At 44.4% G+C, this 17,816-nt stretch overlaps 1 protein-coding gene and 1 non-coding gene across 3 annotated transcripts; both read right to left on the reverse strand.

Moving 5' to 3' along the window:
• Nucleotides 1-1,924: 1,924 nt before the first annotated feature.
• On the reverse strand, nucleotides 1,925-17,419 carry TOMM20 (translocase of outer mitochondrial membrane 20). 2 transcript variants are annotated; one of them, XM_064487853.1, is made up of 6 exons: nucleotides 17,173-17,419; nucleotides 13,420-13,466; nucleotides 11,136-11,217; nucleotides 6,348-6,490; nucleotides 4,644-4,703; nucleotides 1,925-3,622 (listed from the first exon to the last, which is right to left on the reverse strand). In XM_064487853.1, the coding sequence occupies exons 1-5, from the start codon at nucleotides 17,291-17,293 to the stop codon at nucleotides 4,659-4,661; spliced, it is 438 nt and encodes a 145-aa protein (XP_064343923.1). In that variant the 5' UTR covers nucleotides 17,294-17,419; the 3' UTR covers nucleotides 1,925-3,622; nucleotides 4,644-4,658. The 2 variants fall into 2 exon arrangements, with proteins under 2 accessions (XP_064343923.1, XP_010978085.1); XM_010979783.3 differs by having other exon boundaries at nucleotides 1,925-4,703; nucleotides 17,173-17,418.
• LOC116156120 (small nucleolar RNA SNORA14) lies at nucleotides 16,669-16,803 on the reverse strand. Its single transcript, XR_004139980.1, has one exon. It is a non-coding gene; the product is annotated as a small nucleolar RNA SNORA14 (small nucleolar RNA).
• Nucleotides 17,420-17,816: the final 397 nt, after the last annotated feature.

The following is a 17,816-nucleotide window of genomic DNA, read 5'->3' on the forward strand; positions in this document are numbered from 1 at the left end:
TGTGCTTAGCATGCTTGAGGTCCTGGGCTCGATCCCTGGTCCCTGTGTGAAAAATTAGATTTATGGTGAACATTCAGAATTTTAGTGATTATGTATCATTTTAATATATGTCAGAAGTATGTAATTTAACACTTCAGTTATGTTAAGAATTACTTGGGATGAGACTAAATTAAAGTGAGTCTCAAGAAAAATGAAACCTTATACTGACTGTACCTAAACAAAGTATCCAGATAACTAAAGTGGGAACACAGGCCTCAGGTCAGACCCTAATCCCTGAGAAGGAAGGTGTTGAGGGCTTACATCACAGCCACTCTTCTTCTCTTGCACTTAAGGTAAATGGGTTATGGGTTTTAATTTTATTTCATTACCCTAATAATGAACCAACAGAAACTTTGTAGCAAATGTTACTTTTATTCTTAACTGGTGGTTAGGCTGGTTATAGAAGTCCTTGGTAAACTGGCTACAGAGATTTCTTATTTTTAATTTGAAATAGTCTCCCAGGAAAACTTGTGATTATTAAATTGCTACCCAATAGAATCAAACTGTATTTGTAAAAAAATCATAGAGAAACATTTTGTGACGCAATATGGTAATTAAGTCCAAGTATACAGCCTCAGGGGAGAGACCACCACTGCATTCCCTCGGGACTTAGCCGGGCGGTAGGGCCGCGCCCCCCCCCCCCCCCCAGTCTCACCAAGCTGGGCCTGCATCCTGGAGGGAGGGAGGGAGGGAACCCGGGGCTGGCCTGAGGCAGGCTGTCTGTGGTAACATGCACCAGGTTAATTAAGTGGGCAGGGGGGCTGGAGGACAGTGAGTTACTGATTATTGTGAAAGTCCTTTCATTTGGGCAGAGTGCAAGGAAAACCTACTGGGTCTTTAAAATATGGCCCTTAGAGGGGGCAGGGTATATAGCTCAGTGGCAGAGTGCATGCCTGTTTGGTGGAAATTAAAGAATTCAGTACCTCCGAAATGCCTCCTGGACTATATCCAGAACACAGTTGTAGGTGAAGAAAACCTGTAACAATTATATATATTTTATTTAAAAACCTGTGTTTTAAAAAGAGAAAATAAACCCATTTGAATCACCGCAAGATGCACTGCGGAGTAAAAATTTTAGAACTGTTACAATGCTTAGGGAATGTCATTTCTGCCTGATTGACTCATCTAGCTGACTGTTTTTTTGTCTTGGGGGAGTAATTTGGTTTATTTATTTTTAGAGGAGGGATTGGGGACTGAACCCAGGACCTCATGCACGCTAAGCATGCGCTCTACCACTTGAGCTACACCCTCCCCTCCTTAGTTGACTATTTTCTGAAAAAAATTTCCCGAAGTATCTTTAAATGGACTGGCCTATAAAGTCTGATAACTGATGGTTTTATGCTTCAGATCATTATCTGGGTACTACTGGGTGTTCCCAACCAGCTGGCAGGCCTTTTCAGCCCCCACCTCATTTTTACAGAGTGCCGGTGACCGTCACACAGCTGGGCTTCTAGTCAGTTTCCACTTCCCCACCGAGCATCACTGTCACATTCATGACCCCAGACCAGCAACATCACCAAAACCTGGCAACTTGCTAGAAATGCTGGTCGACGTGTGTTCCCGGCTCAGACCTGCCACCCAGCAATGTGTGGGGCCATCAACCTGCCACCCAGCAATGTGCAGGCCCCTCAACCGGCTTTAACAAGGCTCCCAGGTGATTCCATACCCCCAAAGGAGGCAAGCCGCCCTCCACAGAACCCTCACCTGCTGACACAGATGAGTGAACCCCCTGAAGTCAAAGGCAAATAAATGCCCGTTTTCCTGCGGAGCAGCAGCAGCACAGCTGTCAACATTCTCAAAGGAGTGTTAACTGAGGAAGTTAGGTCCCCCTACGTTGAGTCATGTAAGTCAGAATTCACTTCTGCAAATATACACCAAGACAAAATTTTCTCCAAGCCCTTTAATATCACTTAAACAGCTGAGGCACAAGCAATAAAACTGCATTTTTTATGTTACAAGAAACGAAAATTCTGTGTATCTGCATGATATACCAACTTTCTCAAAGATCTCTTCTGCAATGACATTTCATTAAACACTCTGGTCCATAGGCTGAAAAGGTCAGAAAGGCAGACAAAATGATATAAATACCAAACTCACTGAGGGGGACGAGGACTCCGACGTCCGCTGACTGCCCACGGTGCACGCCGCACAGGCCGTGCACGCCGTAAGGTAGGTGGGAACCCGAGCTCTCCCCACCTGTTACTGCAACAGCACTGACGCTGTCAGGTCAGCCCGTTTTCTATGCTGTCGCTCTAAGTGCAAACTGGAAGCAAACAAGAGGTCTCTGGCAGAGGACGCAGGCCAGTGTGCACTCACATTTCCATTTCCAAAGGTTTCAGACAAGTGGGCAGCGCCAGCACACGGGACGTCCCAGCTATTGTCACCCTGTGCACCTCCTGGGGGGCACCACCCGGCCAGCATCACTCCCGCCCGGTCCCATTGCCGTGGGAGACCAGCTAGGAAACACTGTTCCCCAAGTATGGGTCCAGGGCAGAGAGGACCTGTGGAGAGCCAGCTTTCAAAAGTGGGAGCTAATTTTAAAGCACCAAAGCTGTCATTTAAATCCGATGTACTTGACATATCAGCTCTACAGTAAGGATGTCACTGCCTTCTCAGTAAGCATTAGATCAAAGCTGATTATTTCTCAGAAACCAAAGGATGCCCAGCCTGGGCTGCACCACAGCATTCCCGGCGCCTCGTCGTCACCCTCCTCAGGTCTAGGCTGAGCCCTCACCCCCGCTGGCGCCCTGCCCTTCCTTCCCCACCCCAAGTCCATCCTCTCTTGCCCTCGCTCCCTCCCCACTGCATCCCCTCTGACTCCCACCAGGTGCACCTTCCCTCCCGACTGCCTGGTCCGCGCTGTCTGGGCACGTGCAGGACAGAAGACGTTTCCGAGCTTCACGATCCATCACTGACCCGTCACCACTATACTATTTTGGATTTGGGATCCGATTAGGACAACGGACTAACCAGCCCGTTTGTACTGGTCACCCCACCTCACCCACCCACAAGCATGCAAAGTGTCACTAAAAAAAAAAAAAAAAAGCACAATGTTTAAGGGTTCAGGAATCATGAACCTGGAAGGTTCCTGAGGAAGAGTCCTTAAATGTGAGTGACCTAGTCTGCCATTCTAATTTTACAGATGGGAACACCGGAGGTCAGGTTCATAGGTGTGTGTGGATTTCCCCAAGGCTGCGCAGCAATCCAGAGGCAGGCAACTACTTCTGCAGTATCGCAACCACCACAAAAACCCGAGGTTAAACTTAAGGAAAGTTTTTAGGTAAAACAAAAGAAAAAGAATGAGGTCTACATAGAAAAAGTATGAGGTCTCTCCATAGACTTACACAGAATAAAGGCAACCTGTACAGTGAGAAATACTGCTTAGTTCAACAGACGCCACCAAGGACCCAGGTCTTTATTCTCAGCTCTGATGTTGGCTGTGGCTGCAGGTAATACGTCTCTATCTTGAGGATAAAAGCTCCCGTTACCTTCATTCTCTGCAAGTCTTCAGCCACAAGGTGACACCTCGTTCTCATCCTAACAAGATCAATGAACCAGGCTGGAAGGGGACTAAGGAAGGACACTGAAGGCAGAAGCAAAGGGGAACACACACTGTTACAAGCGTATCATCCCAGTTACCTTGAAGGTTAATTTTCAGATTAGTTTACAGAAGTAGTGACAGAACCATGATTTCAGTAAAAAATCAACACAAGTTATAACTTAAAAAAAAAATCAATTCAGAAATACTAAGTCAGGCAAGCATGCAAAATTCAGAGTATAAAAAAAAAAGCAAGGGCTGGTTGCCCAGACACATCCCTCAGAAAAGGGGGATGTGAAGGTACTGGACAGAACCAAAGAAACCAGCAGCTGGAAGGGGCGCCTCTGAACTGGTAACCAGGCCCCTCGTGTTATGAAAGAGGCGAGCGGGCAGACGTTAACTGGAGAAGCTCACTCGGCTGGACCAGGGTGTGCAGAGATCTAGATCCTGGTGCCACCTGCAACTACTTATTCCTAAAATACGAAGAGAGAACTATCCAGAACACAGGAAGCCCACCGGTTTGAACGAAGCATCACAAGTCTAATATGCACGGCGGGCGGAAGGTGTTAGCGCAGCACATCACACAGATCTAAGAGATTAACTGGAAAGGAAGACTCTCTCCAAGATTTTAATGCTCAGTTTTGAGATATACAATCAAGTTTCCATCCAATTTTCTATAGCAAAATGTAAGAGCCTTTTAAAAAAATGTGCATTCTTCAGTTTTCTTCTACACTTTTTTTGGCCAATCTTTCAAAGCTGAGCACTGGGTGTTTCTAATGTCAGTTACATGATGTTATATGTACATTCTAACTGCACATCTTAGGAGTAAACAGTGTCCATATTTCAGTAACTCATAGTGTATTTATAAAATGAAAAGCTTTCTATCAAAATACACTTTTCACTGGGAAAAATAAATAAAACAGACCAATGGATCTACACAGAGTGAAGACGAACTGTGGTAGATCTCAGTGCAGGACGGTCCACGCAAGCACACCTGCCCTCTCCCCCCAGAGCTGCGCATCTTCCCAGTTAGGATTTAAAAAATATTTTTAATTGAGCTTATTACATTGACGTTTGCTTCTCATTCCACATCATCTTCAGTCAAGCTCTGAGCATTTACAATTCTCTGAAAGAAAAAAAAAATTTAATTTTAAAAATACCGTTAGCATTTAGTCAGGATGCTAAGTTCAACATACAAGGCTCTTGTGGCAAGTCTTCCCAGAGCTTACCCACACTGAGATGTCAGCACGCAACGTCTCACACACTGTCATCCTCCAAGAAGTGACGAGCACTGTCAGCCCCACCTCAAAGTTCAAATTAACAAAGGAGGCACAGCATTCTGTCACGCTAGGTATTTGTCAGTTACGTAACTGACACCAGACAGAATTTAAGACTTCTCACTCCCACATGAACCAGGAATACTGATTAGTGCTTCAGTGATCATTCTATTCTCCGAACATTTCCCTTTTGGCCTGGAAATGTTCATAGTCAGTATACAAAGAAAAGATACAGTATTGCAAAATAACCGTTTTGAACACATTTCCAGATAACATGGAAAAGTGACCTAAGTAAGAGAGGCTTTTCTTTTTTTTTGAGGAGGGAAATTTATTTATTTAATGGAGGCACTGGGGATTGAACCCAGGGCCTCGTGCAGGCTAAGCACACGCTCTACAACTGAGCTGTACCCTCCCCCCGCAAAAGAGGCCATTGTTATGGAGGGAACTCAAGCTTCATCCCGAACTCATCTGTACTGCAAGAGACATCGTCCTCAGGTCAGTGTTCCAAAAGCACTGCCATGCTGCCCTTCGAAAAGCAGACAACGGTAAAGGGGGGATGCTGTTAATAGACGGGCCCACCGCAGTCTAAAATAAAAAGGATTAAAACCAAACCCTTGGTTTTTCAGCTTTCCCTTAAGTCTGTGGGACTTTTTATTTTCCTTTTGTCCCTTTCCAATCTATTTGAATAAAGATCACGTTAAAGAATTAATCGGTCATTTTACTAATTTTTAATCACACCAACTGTGGAAATTCATCCCTTTAATAGGCATAGTATTCCAAAAAGTAGATTAACTTGGGCTCCTTGAGAAAAATTAAAAAGAAATGAAATGCATTTTAATTAACTCAAGTTACGGTTAATCTATTATATAAATGGGGATGCAGTCAGTAACTCCAAACTCAGAGCCCACCTTGACAGAAGCGGGCACGCTGGGGCCCTTAGACAAGTGAGGTCAGAAGGAACCCACAGCCCTGCACTACCTGACTGCCAGGCCATGCAGGCTTGGCTCCTGTCCCTGTCCTCTGCCAGGCCACTAAACTGAAGGCATGGTCTCAGGAAAGAGCAGGCAGAGAGCTAAGTTTAGAAAGTCACTTTCACGGAGTGGCCTGAGTTTTGGGATCTGAATACTAAGGCCTGAGATTTAACACCGAGACCCGCTTCCTGGTTGACCTCCGGGGCACAGCTACCACATCTCAGGCCCTCACCGGGATGCTTCTCTATTAGGGAAGGAAACGTCCAGCACTGACCGCCCCAATCCTATTTTCATTCAGAAATCTTGCCTTTTTAAAAATTCAGGGCAAGCGCCAGGTGATTTATGTCTGAGGATACGATTCTGAACCATACGGGCAGTGTTCAAAACACTATGAAACAACTGTTCTATATAGAGATTTTCATGATATCACCATGTTTGCTACGTTCATTTTAAAATGTCATGTCCCTAAACATTTAACTCTTAAATTCTCCTCACTTACTCCGTAACATCTCAAACCTTTACCTGACTGATCGTGGGCAGCTTAGTCAGAAGCATCTGGAACACCGGCGGGGGGAGCGTCTGCTGGAGCACCTGCAGTAACTGCTGCGGCTGGCCGCACACGGCGATCGCGTTCGTCAGGTGGTCCACACCCTTCTCATACTCGCCTGGAAGACGCGCATAAACATAACACGTAACTGGAAAAGCCTTTGCCTTTGTCCAAAATCAACCCCAGAGTCTTCACTGAATCAAGTGATACGGACCAAAACCATCGTGCAAGTAACAGCTTGGTACCTTCACATAACGATTAAGAAAACCAGTAACAAGAACCAGTCAGATTGTATGTACTGATGTGAAAGTGTCTCCACTACACATACAAAGGGGGAAGTTAAGGTGCAGCAATGTTCTTTACTACTGTTAACACAGTATTTCTGAAAGATTGCACAAGAAACTGCGAAGAATGAAACTACTTTCTGTGAGAACTGGGAGGCTGAGGTGGACGGGCCCGACTTCGCTGTAACCCCTTACACTACACACGTCACCACGCGCAAGTGCGAGTGTCTACAGTGACGCTGCGTAACGACACACGGCCACCACCGTCCCTGCATCGTCCGCTGCTTTGGTGGCGCAGAAGAACAGGCTCACACCGTTCTGGTAACAATCTTTACTTCGGTACTAGCAGTATCCTCATTTTACATGAAGAAATGGAAGATTAGAGAAATTACTAAACTTCCTCCCTATTCAACTTCTCTTTGTGAGATGGCCTACCACGAAGCAAGTCGAGACCAGAGAAAACAGTCGTGTTCTGAGCCTTTGCTAAAGCACCTCATGACTCTAGACGCCTTCAGACCATCCCTCTGAATTCCCTTTTCTCCCCCATGCACTGGCTCAGCTGCATATCTTGCTATGGAAACAAGCTAGAGGCACCGTGTCTGTAAGAACGTCTCCACCACCAGACCCTGCGTGCTCTGGCGAGGACATGTGCCAGCTGATGACACGCAGAAGTACTTGTGACGGTCGCCCCTGCTGCTCTAGCCAGTCTGTAAGGGGTGTTTCTTGTTCTACCGACTGGCTGCTGTGAATAGGCTGGGACACCTCTCGGGTAAAAGTGTGAACACAGTGAGCTGTCAGGTGCCAGCTGCCTATGGGTACAGGTTTCCATGAGTTCAGCCACCACCCGACCTGCCCTGAGAGCCAGCAGTTTTACTGAGCGCCTCCTCTGTGCCAGGCCTGATGTGGACTGGTTTACAAACTCTTTCAATCCTGGGGACAATTCTTTGATTATAAACCCCATGTGACAGATAAGGAAGCAGGCTGAGAGAAGTTCACCGTATTTTTCCCAAGACCCACAGCTAAAAAGGCGGTGGTACTGGGATTTCAACTCCAGTCCGTCTGACAATCAAGTTTATAATCTTCTGTTGTCTCTGTTATTTCATGTCAGATGACGTTGTGAGAACCTGAAAAACTGTATCCAGCAGACAGAGCAGTCAGTGTGCACTGATACCCACCCTTCCCCCAGAGACTGTTTCTGGAATGAACGAATGAGTGATGAACCGGATGCACACACAGCACCCTCCAACCCTCCTGTCCTCTGTGAACTCTCCCTCCTCCGAACTCTCAGGACTTTGTCCTTCCCTCCCGTGAGGACAGCCACCATCGTGACCGGCCTGGACAATTACTTTCTTGGGGTTGAAGTTACGTCATAATAGTGCCCATCGTAAGGGACCCCACCCAGGGAAGTGGGCTGGGCTGGCAGCAGTTCCTGCGTATGAACAAATCTCTTCTGAACCTAATCAACACTGGCAGCTACCTTTCCTGCGGATCCAGCAGCAATCTTGTACATCCAGAAGACATTTATACATCGACACAACCTTCATCAGTCAACTTGTCACAGTGAGCTTCCTTCCCGTGTAAAGTAACATTGCTACAACTTCTGCCAACTGGCTAGCCAGATCGCACGTGGTATCTTTTGTTAATACCAACGGCGTCGAAAGTGTCATATGATCCATCTATTACACAGCGCAGGAAGATCAAACCAACTGTCACAAGACTGGCGTCGCCCTCTGGGACCCTCGGACGCGGCTGCACTGTCGGGCAGGGTGCTCCCTCTCCCCTCGGGGGACTCACACATGCAGCCTGAAGGAGACCTCGAAGTGTTTCCACCACTGGTACCTAGCTCACATTCTGCACTTACAGACATCTTGATTGGTTCTCCTGCTCATTTATTTTTAATCTCAGTTTGTGAGCAATTATAATGTAGGGACTGTGCCATCTGTAACTCTCTAGGTGGAACTGAGCAAGTTCTGTCACGAAATTGTTTCTTGAGCTTCTGGGTTGGTGAGCACATCGAGGTACATCCAGACAGGGCACTGAAGTTCCTCACCTCCAGCCCTATGCATCTCTTCCATCTGCTGCTCCTGAGTCGTACCCTTTATAATAAACCAGTAAACACAAAGTTTTCTAATCCTTGAGTAAGAATGTGACCAAATAAGGGACTGAAGACTGGTAAATGAAGAGAACTGCCTGCTAAGTAACAGTTTCGCTTGAGGAAATTAGAAGACTGAGACACTCAAGCTGAAGAAGGCCTAACTCTACAAAGAAGCATTAAAAATGGAATATAGGGGGAGGGTATAGCTCAGGTGGCAGAGCACATGCTCAGCATGCACGAGGACCTGGGTTCAACCCCCAGTACCTCCTCTAAAAATAAACAAACCTAATTACTCCCCCTCCCCACAAAAGGAAAAGAAAAAACTTAGGACTTCCGCGTGGGACTGGACTTCCACCAGGGGACACAACGGCTCCACTGACTTGGAAATTAAGATGCCACACAGCCGATGAATCCTCCTGCCACTGAATTTATAGGCAGCAGAGATCACATGGCTGCCTGAGGCTATTAATTCTGGTTATTACATGGAAGCAGGGCCGGGACCGGTGGGACGTGCAGATCACAGGGGCTCTCTGAGACACCTCCGAGCATTTCTAAGCACGCTAACAGTTAATGAACTGCCACAGCAACTCAGTGCCGGTGACACCCTTTCCTCTTGCAGCCTCGAGCCTGCTCACATATTCTGAGGGGATCTTGCCCACTTAACAGAGCACGTTTATGGAAGACCCTGGATGAAGCTCGCCACCTCACCAGCTTCTGCTCTCCTGGCTTACTCTGATGTTGACCTTTTCCCCAATTCTAACCACCTGCATCTTCTACCTTGGGGTCAGCTGGTAGATTCCATCAGAAGGCAGCTTGGCAGCTGAGTTAAGTAACCCTGGGTGTGCTGGGCTGAGCTTGGGGGAAAAGTAACTCTTCCCCGTCCTTCCTCGACCCCCACCCACCCTGCTCCCTCCCAAGAGTAGCTGTCCTTGTCAATCTGTATCTAACAGCCCAAGTCAGACAGACAGATGGCCACAGTGCGCAGGGCTCCAAGATGACCCAAACACACGCAGTTAGGAGTGCACTATATTCTGATACCTTACATTAAAAGTAAACCCACTTTATATGATGTTTGTATTTTGGGGGCTTGGAGAAAAATCTGATAGCATCAAATAGACATCTTTATAAACATAACCAATTTTGAGAATTTGCATGAACTGAAACACTGCCATCTACACCCTCAGACACACGTATGCTACATGCACATTTCCCCTCAGATATTCAAGGAACAGAACCACAGCCTCTCGAACAATGCTCAGGAGGGCTTAAGTGCTTTACTACTGATGGAACTTCGCGTTTTTCTCATAATGTTGTAGAAAAAAGCCAATTATTTTTTAGTAAGGCATTTTCATTTTTATTAATTACTATACCATTCAAATCAAAGACAATTAGTTCCCCACCCCACCCCCCTGAAATTACTTTCTGTAAAAGGGGTCACGTGATAAAAAGTAATGATGTCACCACCGTCTTAAACTTTCAATCTCTTCCCATTAAAGGGAAAAAAAAAACCCCAAACCCCACAAATGACCTGCATCATGCAATTCAATGCTGTCTAAATCTATTATGATGTGGAAGTGAGACCAAGAAAAACAAGCTGTTTCAGTCATACACACACAAAACAAGAATAACAACAAAAAACAAGTTAACACGTGACACTATTTCTATTAATGACAACTACTTCAAAGCTACTTTTGAGATAAAAGCAAACTGACAGTAATGTTTATAAATACATTAAAACTCTAGTAGTTACGGGACAAATTACAGCCCTCAAATCTGTCAGCTTGGTCCTTTTAATTCACTATAGTGCTGTTCTCAGTCCTGCTGCTGGAATGCACACAGCAGAGCCTCAGCTGGATCAGATTCAGACCCCTGACTGGTCCCACAATCAGGTGCCAGGAACTCACTGCGTGACACTGATCAGGTCAATTAACCTCCCCTGGGACTTACAGTCCTTCCTGTAAGTCCTGGAAAAAGACCTGCAGATCAGGCGAAGGCGCTGAGGAACGTGTACTCCCAGATGCCCCTCAGTCACTAGCTGCATATTACAGGCAACTGTACCTGCGCCACTGAAGAATAACCTAATTTGTTAAGATTACTTATTAATCTCATTAAATGCCTAAAAACTTGTCTTGAAATATGTAGAATACTTTAAAAAAATTTTAATCTTATTTTATGGGGGAGGTATAATTAGGTTTGTCTGCTTATTTCTTTGGTGGAGGTACCAGGGATGGAGCCCAGGACCTCGTGCATGGCAGGCATGTGCTCTACCACTGAGCTGCATCTACCTGCCAGGACACCCTTTAAAAACAGCCATACTACACAAAAAAAACCCCATCACCATAAATCTGTCTTAGTGTGAATCCTCGTCTTTTAATGATTATTACCTTGAGCCAGTAACTCTTCACCAAGCTGTATTTCTTCGAGGAAGAATTTCTGAACAGCTTCCGCATCTTTAAGGTCAGGTAACTGTTTGGAAATAGGCTATTTAGTAACTGATACCAAAATTATGCCAAGGATACAACCAACACACAAAAAATCATGCCACTAAAAATTAAACAGAAAACTTAATAATGTTCATTCTAAAAAAAAAAGACAGAAAAATATTCTCTTCAACACCACTTGTGAAGTTTAGGTTAGTATCCACAGTCAAAGAAATACAAGAAAAAAAAAACCACTCTGAACAAACTGGCATTTGAGCAGTCCTTAGAAAGCCGTGAACAAACCTAAAGTAAAAAGTGTTAAGTATTTCTGCCATACAACGTGCACTTTACAATTTAACTTCTGATCACCACCATTGTAGATTTTTGTATCACTAATCAATTGGCTCTTCTCATCCAACATTATTTTGTACACATTTGACACGCACCTAAAGGATTAGCTATTTGCAAATGGCAATAAATATACCACAGAGGCATGTATGACTGTAGAAGCGTGACCTATTTGCTGGGCATTTGAGCTGCTTCTAATTTTTTTTTGCTATTACAAACAAGCAGCTTTATTTAAGTTAGTTTGCATCTCTGTGTTTTGTTTTGCAGCTTGTTACGTATTACCAGATTGAATGATTATCACAACATAAGGCCACCAGCTGCATGCATTATCTTTGTAAAAAATATAAACCTAGTATTAAAGTCCCCTTTTATTTAAAAGCCTAGACTTCTATTAATGGAAGTTTTTGGTTCTTAACTACTATTATACACACTCTTATCAGCAACAGAGGTGAAAAAATTCAAATTTCTAAAAGTGGAAGCATCTTTCATTGGCTATCCCAGCATACGGCAAGAATGGTATGATACCTGAATCTAAAAACGCACACTGGGGCTACGGCTGCGCAGGCGTGCCCGCCTTACTGTGCTTCACTTTATTACACGTCTCAGACACGGTGCTGCTCCCCGTGTTGAGTCTCACTGGTGCAATTTTCCCAGTAGGATTTAAAAAAAAATTAAGATATGTCTTTTTTAGACATGATGCTATGCACACTTAATAAAATATGGTACAGTGTAACCTTAACTTTTATAATGCACTGGGAAACCATAAAACTCATGTGACTTGCTTTACTGAGAAAGCCTCTACTGCATCAGTCCAGAACCAAGCCTGCGCTCTCTCGAGATGTGCCTGTAATATACCCATTCTCCCAAGCCCTTAGAGAGAAAAGGCTGTTGAAAACATAGTGAACATAGTACATATTTCAGAAAGGGACGCTGGAAAACAAAGTGGTGGCCTCTCAGGCCCACCTATTATCATGTCCAGTCAGTTGTCTGTGTTGATTACTCAACTATAACTTCATGTATTTAATTTTTCATTGCTTCAACTTGCTTTAAAAAGAACCACTATTTTGAGGGGGGGATATAGCTCAGTGGCAGAGCGGATGCTTTGCAAGCACAAGGTCCTAGGTTCAATCCCCAATACCTCCACTGACCACCCCCCGCAAACAAAACCAAACAAAAAAAAAGAGAAGGGGCGGTCGGGGAGAACCGCTACTGATCCAGTAGGTCCAAGTCCTGGGAATCCAGACAATGAATCTAATTTCAAAACAAAAGAAGACCAATACGCATGATGATTAACATTTCATTTACTTACACGTCACACCAACATATTTTAACAAGCAGATAAATCTATGTAGTAATTAAAAATGATCATGAACACACATCTACGAAAAGAAAAAAATAATAAAACCTACGTCCCCATTTGCACATTACAACAAGGTGAAAAATCTGCCAGGTGGTGGCGGTCTGCATCAGTGGGCGTGAATAATCTTACATAACTTCTGAAATGAAAAGCATGTGGTTCTTTTCAAGAAAGTTTGGAGAAAGAAAAATTAAATTAATATATGTTTTATTTCATTATTTTAAAGCAATTCAGTGAGAAAGTTTGAACCTTTTGGAGTAAATGTTTTCTAGGGCCACCATCCTACTGCCACTTAAATATTGTTTGCACACTAAGCCGTCTGCTGTTATGGCCAACAAAAAAATTAAGGAGGGACCGGATAATCTGTAGTTGAACAGAGTTAATAACCATTCCTAAAAACAACAAATTATACTTTAAAATGGAAAATCAATGTCTGGTATCAATTAGCTTTCTCAAAATACCTACTTGAAGTGGATTTTAAAATAACTGTTTCTATCAAGAATATAGTACATCAAACAAACAAACAGTCAGACCGAGTATTACCTTGGAAAGTCCAGCTCTCTCTTTGGCAAGCTTCTGTTTCTTTCTTCCTGCAAGAAATGGAATATTTTCATTTTATCATTATTAAAATGGGAATCAAAGAAGTCTAACTGCCGCGGCAGTCACTCATTCATTCATCCTATTAACAAAACATTCCTGACCCAAGTTCTCTTCTGTCTCCCTGTGATTTGTCAGGGTCATAAAAACAGTTCTGCCCAATGAGCTATGGGCAGGAGCCTCTTCCCTGCCTCTGGGGCACCAGGATCAGTAGTTCACAGGACGGAGCCAGGTCGATGCGCAATCTCTTGAGTAATTCCCACAAGCAGAGCAGGCCCTCAGCCCCCAGCCCAAACCACGCAGGACATGAAACATGAGCAAGAGTTAAGCCACTGCTGCTACAGAGTTTATGACTGAAACAGGAAAGATTCCACCTTTCCTGAATCTTGAAAACCACCTGGCATTCTTAAACAAACAAAAACCAGCCTTAGAGAAATTTTCTTAAAGTATTAATGCATTTGGCAAAAATAAGAGGTGGGGGGAACAAGGGGAGTGCTCAGAAATGTACTGCTTAATTCTTAATTGAACTACTGCCGGCTAGTCAAAAACAAAAAAACCTCTGCCCAGTCTCTAAGTTGTTTTGTTCTTGATATGAAATACTACAAATCTTAGGATAAGCGATGTTGTTTAAAACCACACCAACAACAGGACGCTGGCGGTGCTGTAGGTGGCTGCTGGACAACAGTATGGCATGCCCCACGTGAAGGGTGCTGGCACCAGGGACCTGGGCTCCGTTTACACCCCAAATCTCCCATGGAATCCCCACCCTGTGACCTTGGGCAAGTTACAGTTAACCTGGCCTTTCTCTCTCTGTACACAAAACTGGTCTAGGAGCAACACCTGCTTCACAGAGGTGATGTGAGGAGTTAATGTATGTATTTTTTTTTTAAACAATGCCTGGTTAAAAATGTGACATATAAGCATTTGGTATTGAGACAGTTCCATACCAACTCCTCAGTTAAGGGGCTGTGCTCTGCTAAATGCCTGAAGAAGTTAATTTCAACAGTCACTAAAAATGACTTGGAGAATAACCACGTGGCATAGCTCAGAAAGGTAAGGCTCTCTTACTACCTGGGTGATCTTCCACAAGTAAAAAGTTAAGGCAAGCTTAACTTTATTACTGTGAGAAACAAAAGCCATAAAACAGGCAAATGTCCTCTGAAAACCTTAAAGCATTCTACAAATCCAAATCTCAACGCGTGACTAAAGAGGCAGTGACCTGGAAGCCTTACTGCTGACATGGGTTTAATTTACTAAGGTCAGGGAGCTTTTGACCTACCTTTACAACCTGAGTTTAACTAGACCAGCGTCTCTTACCAGATCTAACCCCCAGATCACATAAAGTGCTACATTTCTAAGGCTTAAAATAGTCTTAGCAGTTTCAACAGAAAATTAATTAGCTCATTTTATCCTCACAATAAACCCTAGAACTATTATCATTCTCATCTACAGGAGAGAAAAATTTCCAGGGTCACAACTAGTAAGTGGTGGAGTGGACGCAAACCCAGATGGCCGAACTTCAGAGCATGTGAACTCAAACATTACTCTCGACCGCAGAGAAGACACTCCCATCAATAGAAAATGAACACGGCAAGTTTGTGGAATAAACAGAGAGATGCAATTTGCTAAGCCAGAATTTATGGAAAATGACAAATGATCATGAACCCCAGCAGAGAAAACTTAGTTTCCAACCTCCGTTTTTTTTTTAAAATAGAGAACATGTGATTGCTGTTGGATATGTTTGATGCAGTTACCAAATTTTAAGATCCCTTAGTTGCTTTAAATTTACCAGTAAGATTAAAATTCTGGCTTTACTTTCATAAGACAATTAACTTGTTATATTAACTTATTTTCAGAGACAGTATCATACAGTAACAGACTTAAAAACCAAGGAGTTACACTTGATTCAATCAGCAAATCGGCCCAATATTTGCTAGAAATCAGTCTCAAGTGCTACGGTGTAAACCTAACAGGTTAAAACAGACCCTGTTTTTAAAAATACAAAACACGAACTTACACAAAGTCTCAAATCTCAATCATTCTTAAAGCATTCATTTAAATAAGGAGATTACTGAACATATTTAAAAATGATGAATCATTTTATTCAGTGCTGTATAATGAAAAACATCTGTAGCTGGCACTGTCATTTAAAGGTTAACTTTCACTTATTAGTGATTATTTAATTGATCAAAATTATTCTGTAGGAATCCTGCTAATCTGATCTTATTATGGAAAAAAAAAATCTGAATAAATTGGAATCCAAGATCTAACCTCAAACCTATTTTAAATTTAAACTTCTTTTCCTTAAAAAAAAAATCAGGAACGCCAATTTGAAAAGCTATGCCCTTTTATCACAGATGTAAATACTCTACTGGAAATTAGACTAGAAAAACTCAAAATTAACTAAACCACAATCAATTCCATTCCACGAATACAAAACACCTTCAAGTTCTTTAAATCAGCCAATTATACAATTACCTTTAAACAGATTGCAAAATTACCCTAAGTTTTACCTGCTAATGAAAACAGCAAATAATAATTAAACTCAAACAATCTTTAGCATTCATCATTTACCATGTGCCAGGTACAGTATTAAACTCTACATTTATGATACCCTTTTACAAAAGAGTGAAATCACAGCTTAAAGTCAGCTGCCCAAGGTTATTCAGCTACTAACTAAAGTCTGACAATTTAATAAGTCGGGGGGGGGATATAGTTTGTAGATGGAAAGCCCAAGATTATGCTGCTCATCTGTAACTAACCTGGGCCCGTGTCTGAACTCAAAACAGCATTATTTCCATTAGTCTACCTAACCATAAACAAACTATCCTATGTCCCTTTCTTCCTGAGACAGAAGAGGCCTAGATATAACGTGCACGGTATGGAAGATCAGCACTTTGCAATAAGGTGGTCACTAGCCACGTGACTGCAGAGCACGGAAAATGACATTATAGCGTAATGAATCCGTGACTCAAATAGGGATAATCACTTCTTTGTACTTTTGGGGCTTTAATAACTTACCTATCAATTTTAATTTCAGTAACTATTTTGACTGGGCAACTTAGACAAGTTAACGAAACAATTTCTCACAGCAACAGATTTGCTCTTCTTGTTGCAAACGAGTATGTACCCCCGAAATTCAAAGATCACAACGGTTTCGGTGACACGCTCTCCCTCTTGTTAGTCTCTCCTAAAAGATGTCGTAGGTATGAAATAAGACTGAGCCACAGGAGACGCGCAGCCCTTTGGACTCCCCTGCAGTTTCTGTAGCATTCACTCATATCCTGGAAGCGTTTACGGCGACGCTACCAAGAGGGTTTAAGAATGCAACCCTACTGGTTGAGAACGATGCGGCGTTGGGGATGCGGCCTTAGTCTCCGGCACAAATTCATGAAATACCCCCCAAAACGCGACTTTCGCATCAGGAACAGAGATTTAGAAAGATAAAAAACAGAGTCCCAACCCCCACTCTACACTGTAAGACAAACGACTTTGCAGAAAGGGCCTGAGGAAAACAAAATGGGAAAAACCTTCCCTCCAAAATGGAGGGAACCATGCGGGGCACACGAGCGCGGGCAGCGCCATTGCCGTTCCCTGGTCGCTGTGCTGCGGGCCGGCCCGGACAGTGGGCAGCAGGGACGGTGCAGCGGGCAAGGAGGAGGCGGAGGGAGCAGCAGGCCCGCGGCCGGCGCCACTCACGTTCTCGCAGCCTGTTCTTGAAGTTGGGGTCACTCCGTCTCTTGCGGTCGAAGTAAATGCAGTAGCCGATGAAGAGGGCCCCGCACACGCCGGCGGCGATGGCGCTGTTCCGGCCCACCATCTTCTCCTCACCAGGGAGCGGGCGGCGGCGGCAGCGGCGGGGCCCGCGGAGGAGCGGTTGGCCGCGAACCCCGGAGCCGACTGCACGGCTCAATCCGTCGCCCGCCGCGAGGAACGCGGAAAGAGAGAGCACGCGTCACTTCCGGCTCCAGCTGCCGAGGCCCTCGGGGACGTCCGCGGCAGTGCCTGAGCAGAGGCGCCCGCGCCGCTTCTGCGCCTGCGCAGGGGCCTAGGCGTCGTCCCCGAGGCGCCTCCCGCCGCCGTTCGCGTTGGTGTTGGGAGTTTGCGCGAGAGTGCGCGCTTCCTTAGAAGCCGCGGGGCGTGACGTCACGAGGGCGGCGCGCGGCCGTCGTGCGCATGCTCCGGAGACGTGTCGCTGACTTCCTTGCTCGTGTCAAAGCCGGAAGGTCGTTGACGACAAATGCTTTGTCTTATTCTTACATAATCCAGGCAACCTATGACTCTTGTTTGAATTTAATTTGCTTTTCAGATTTAGTCACAGTCCACTGTGCAACAAGCACCAA

The sequence above is a fragment of the Camelus dromedarius genome, chromosome 8, assembly GCF_036321535.1.
Source record: "Camelus dromedarius isolate mCamDro1 chromosome 8, mCamDro1.pat, whole genome shotgun sequence".
Taxonomy (NCBI): domain Eukaryota; kingdom Metazoa; phylum Chordata; class Mammalia; order Artiodactyla; family Camelidae; genus Camelus; species Camelus dromedarius.

What these genes read in the sequence shown, in the direction of transcription:
- TOMM20 (XM_064487853.1), bottom strand. Translation starts at nt 17,293, where the DNA reads ATGGTGGGCCGGAACAGCGCCATCGCCGCCGGCGTGTGCGGGGCCCTC. An exon ending in CAAGAACAGGCTGCGAGAAC is followed by an intron (nt 13,467 to 17,172) that starts GTGAGTGGCGCC and finishes CATTTCTTGCAG; the next exon opens with GAAGAAAGAAACAGAAGCTT. An exon ending in AGAGAGCTGGACTTTCCAAG is followed by an intron (nt 11,218 to 13,419) that starts GTAATACTCGGT and finishes ATTTCCAAACAG; the next exon opens with TTACCTGACCTTAAAGATGC.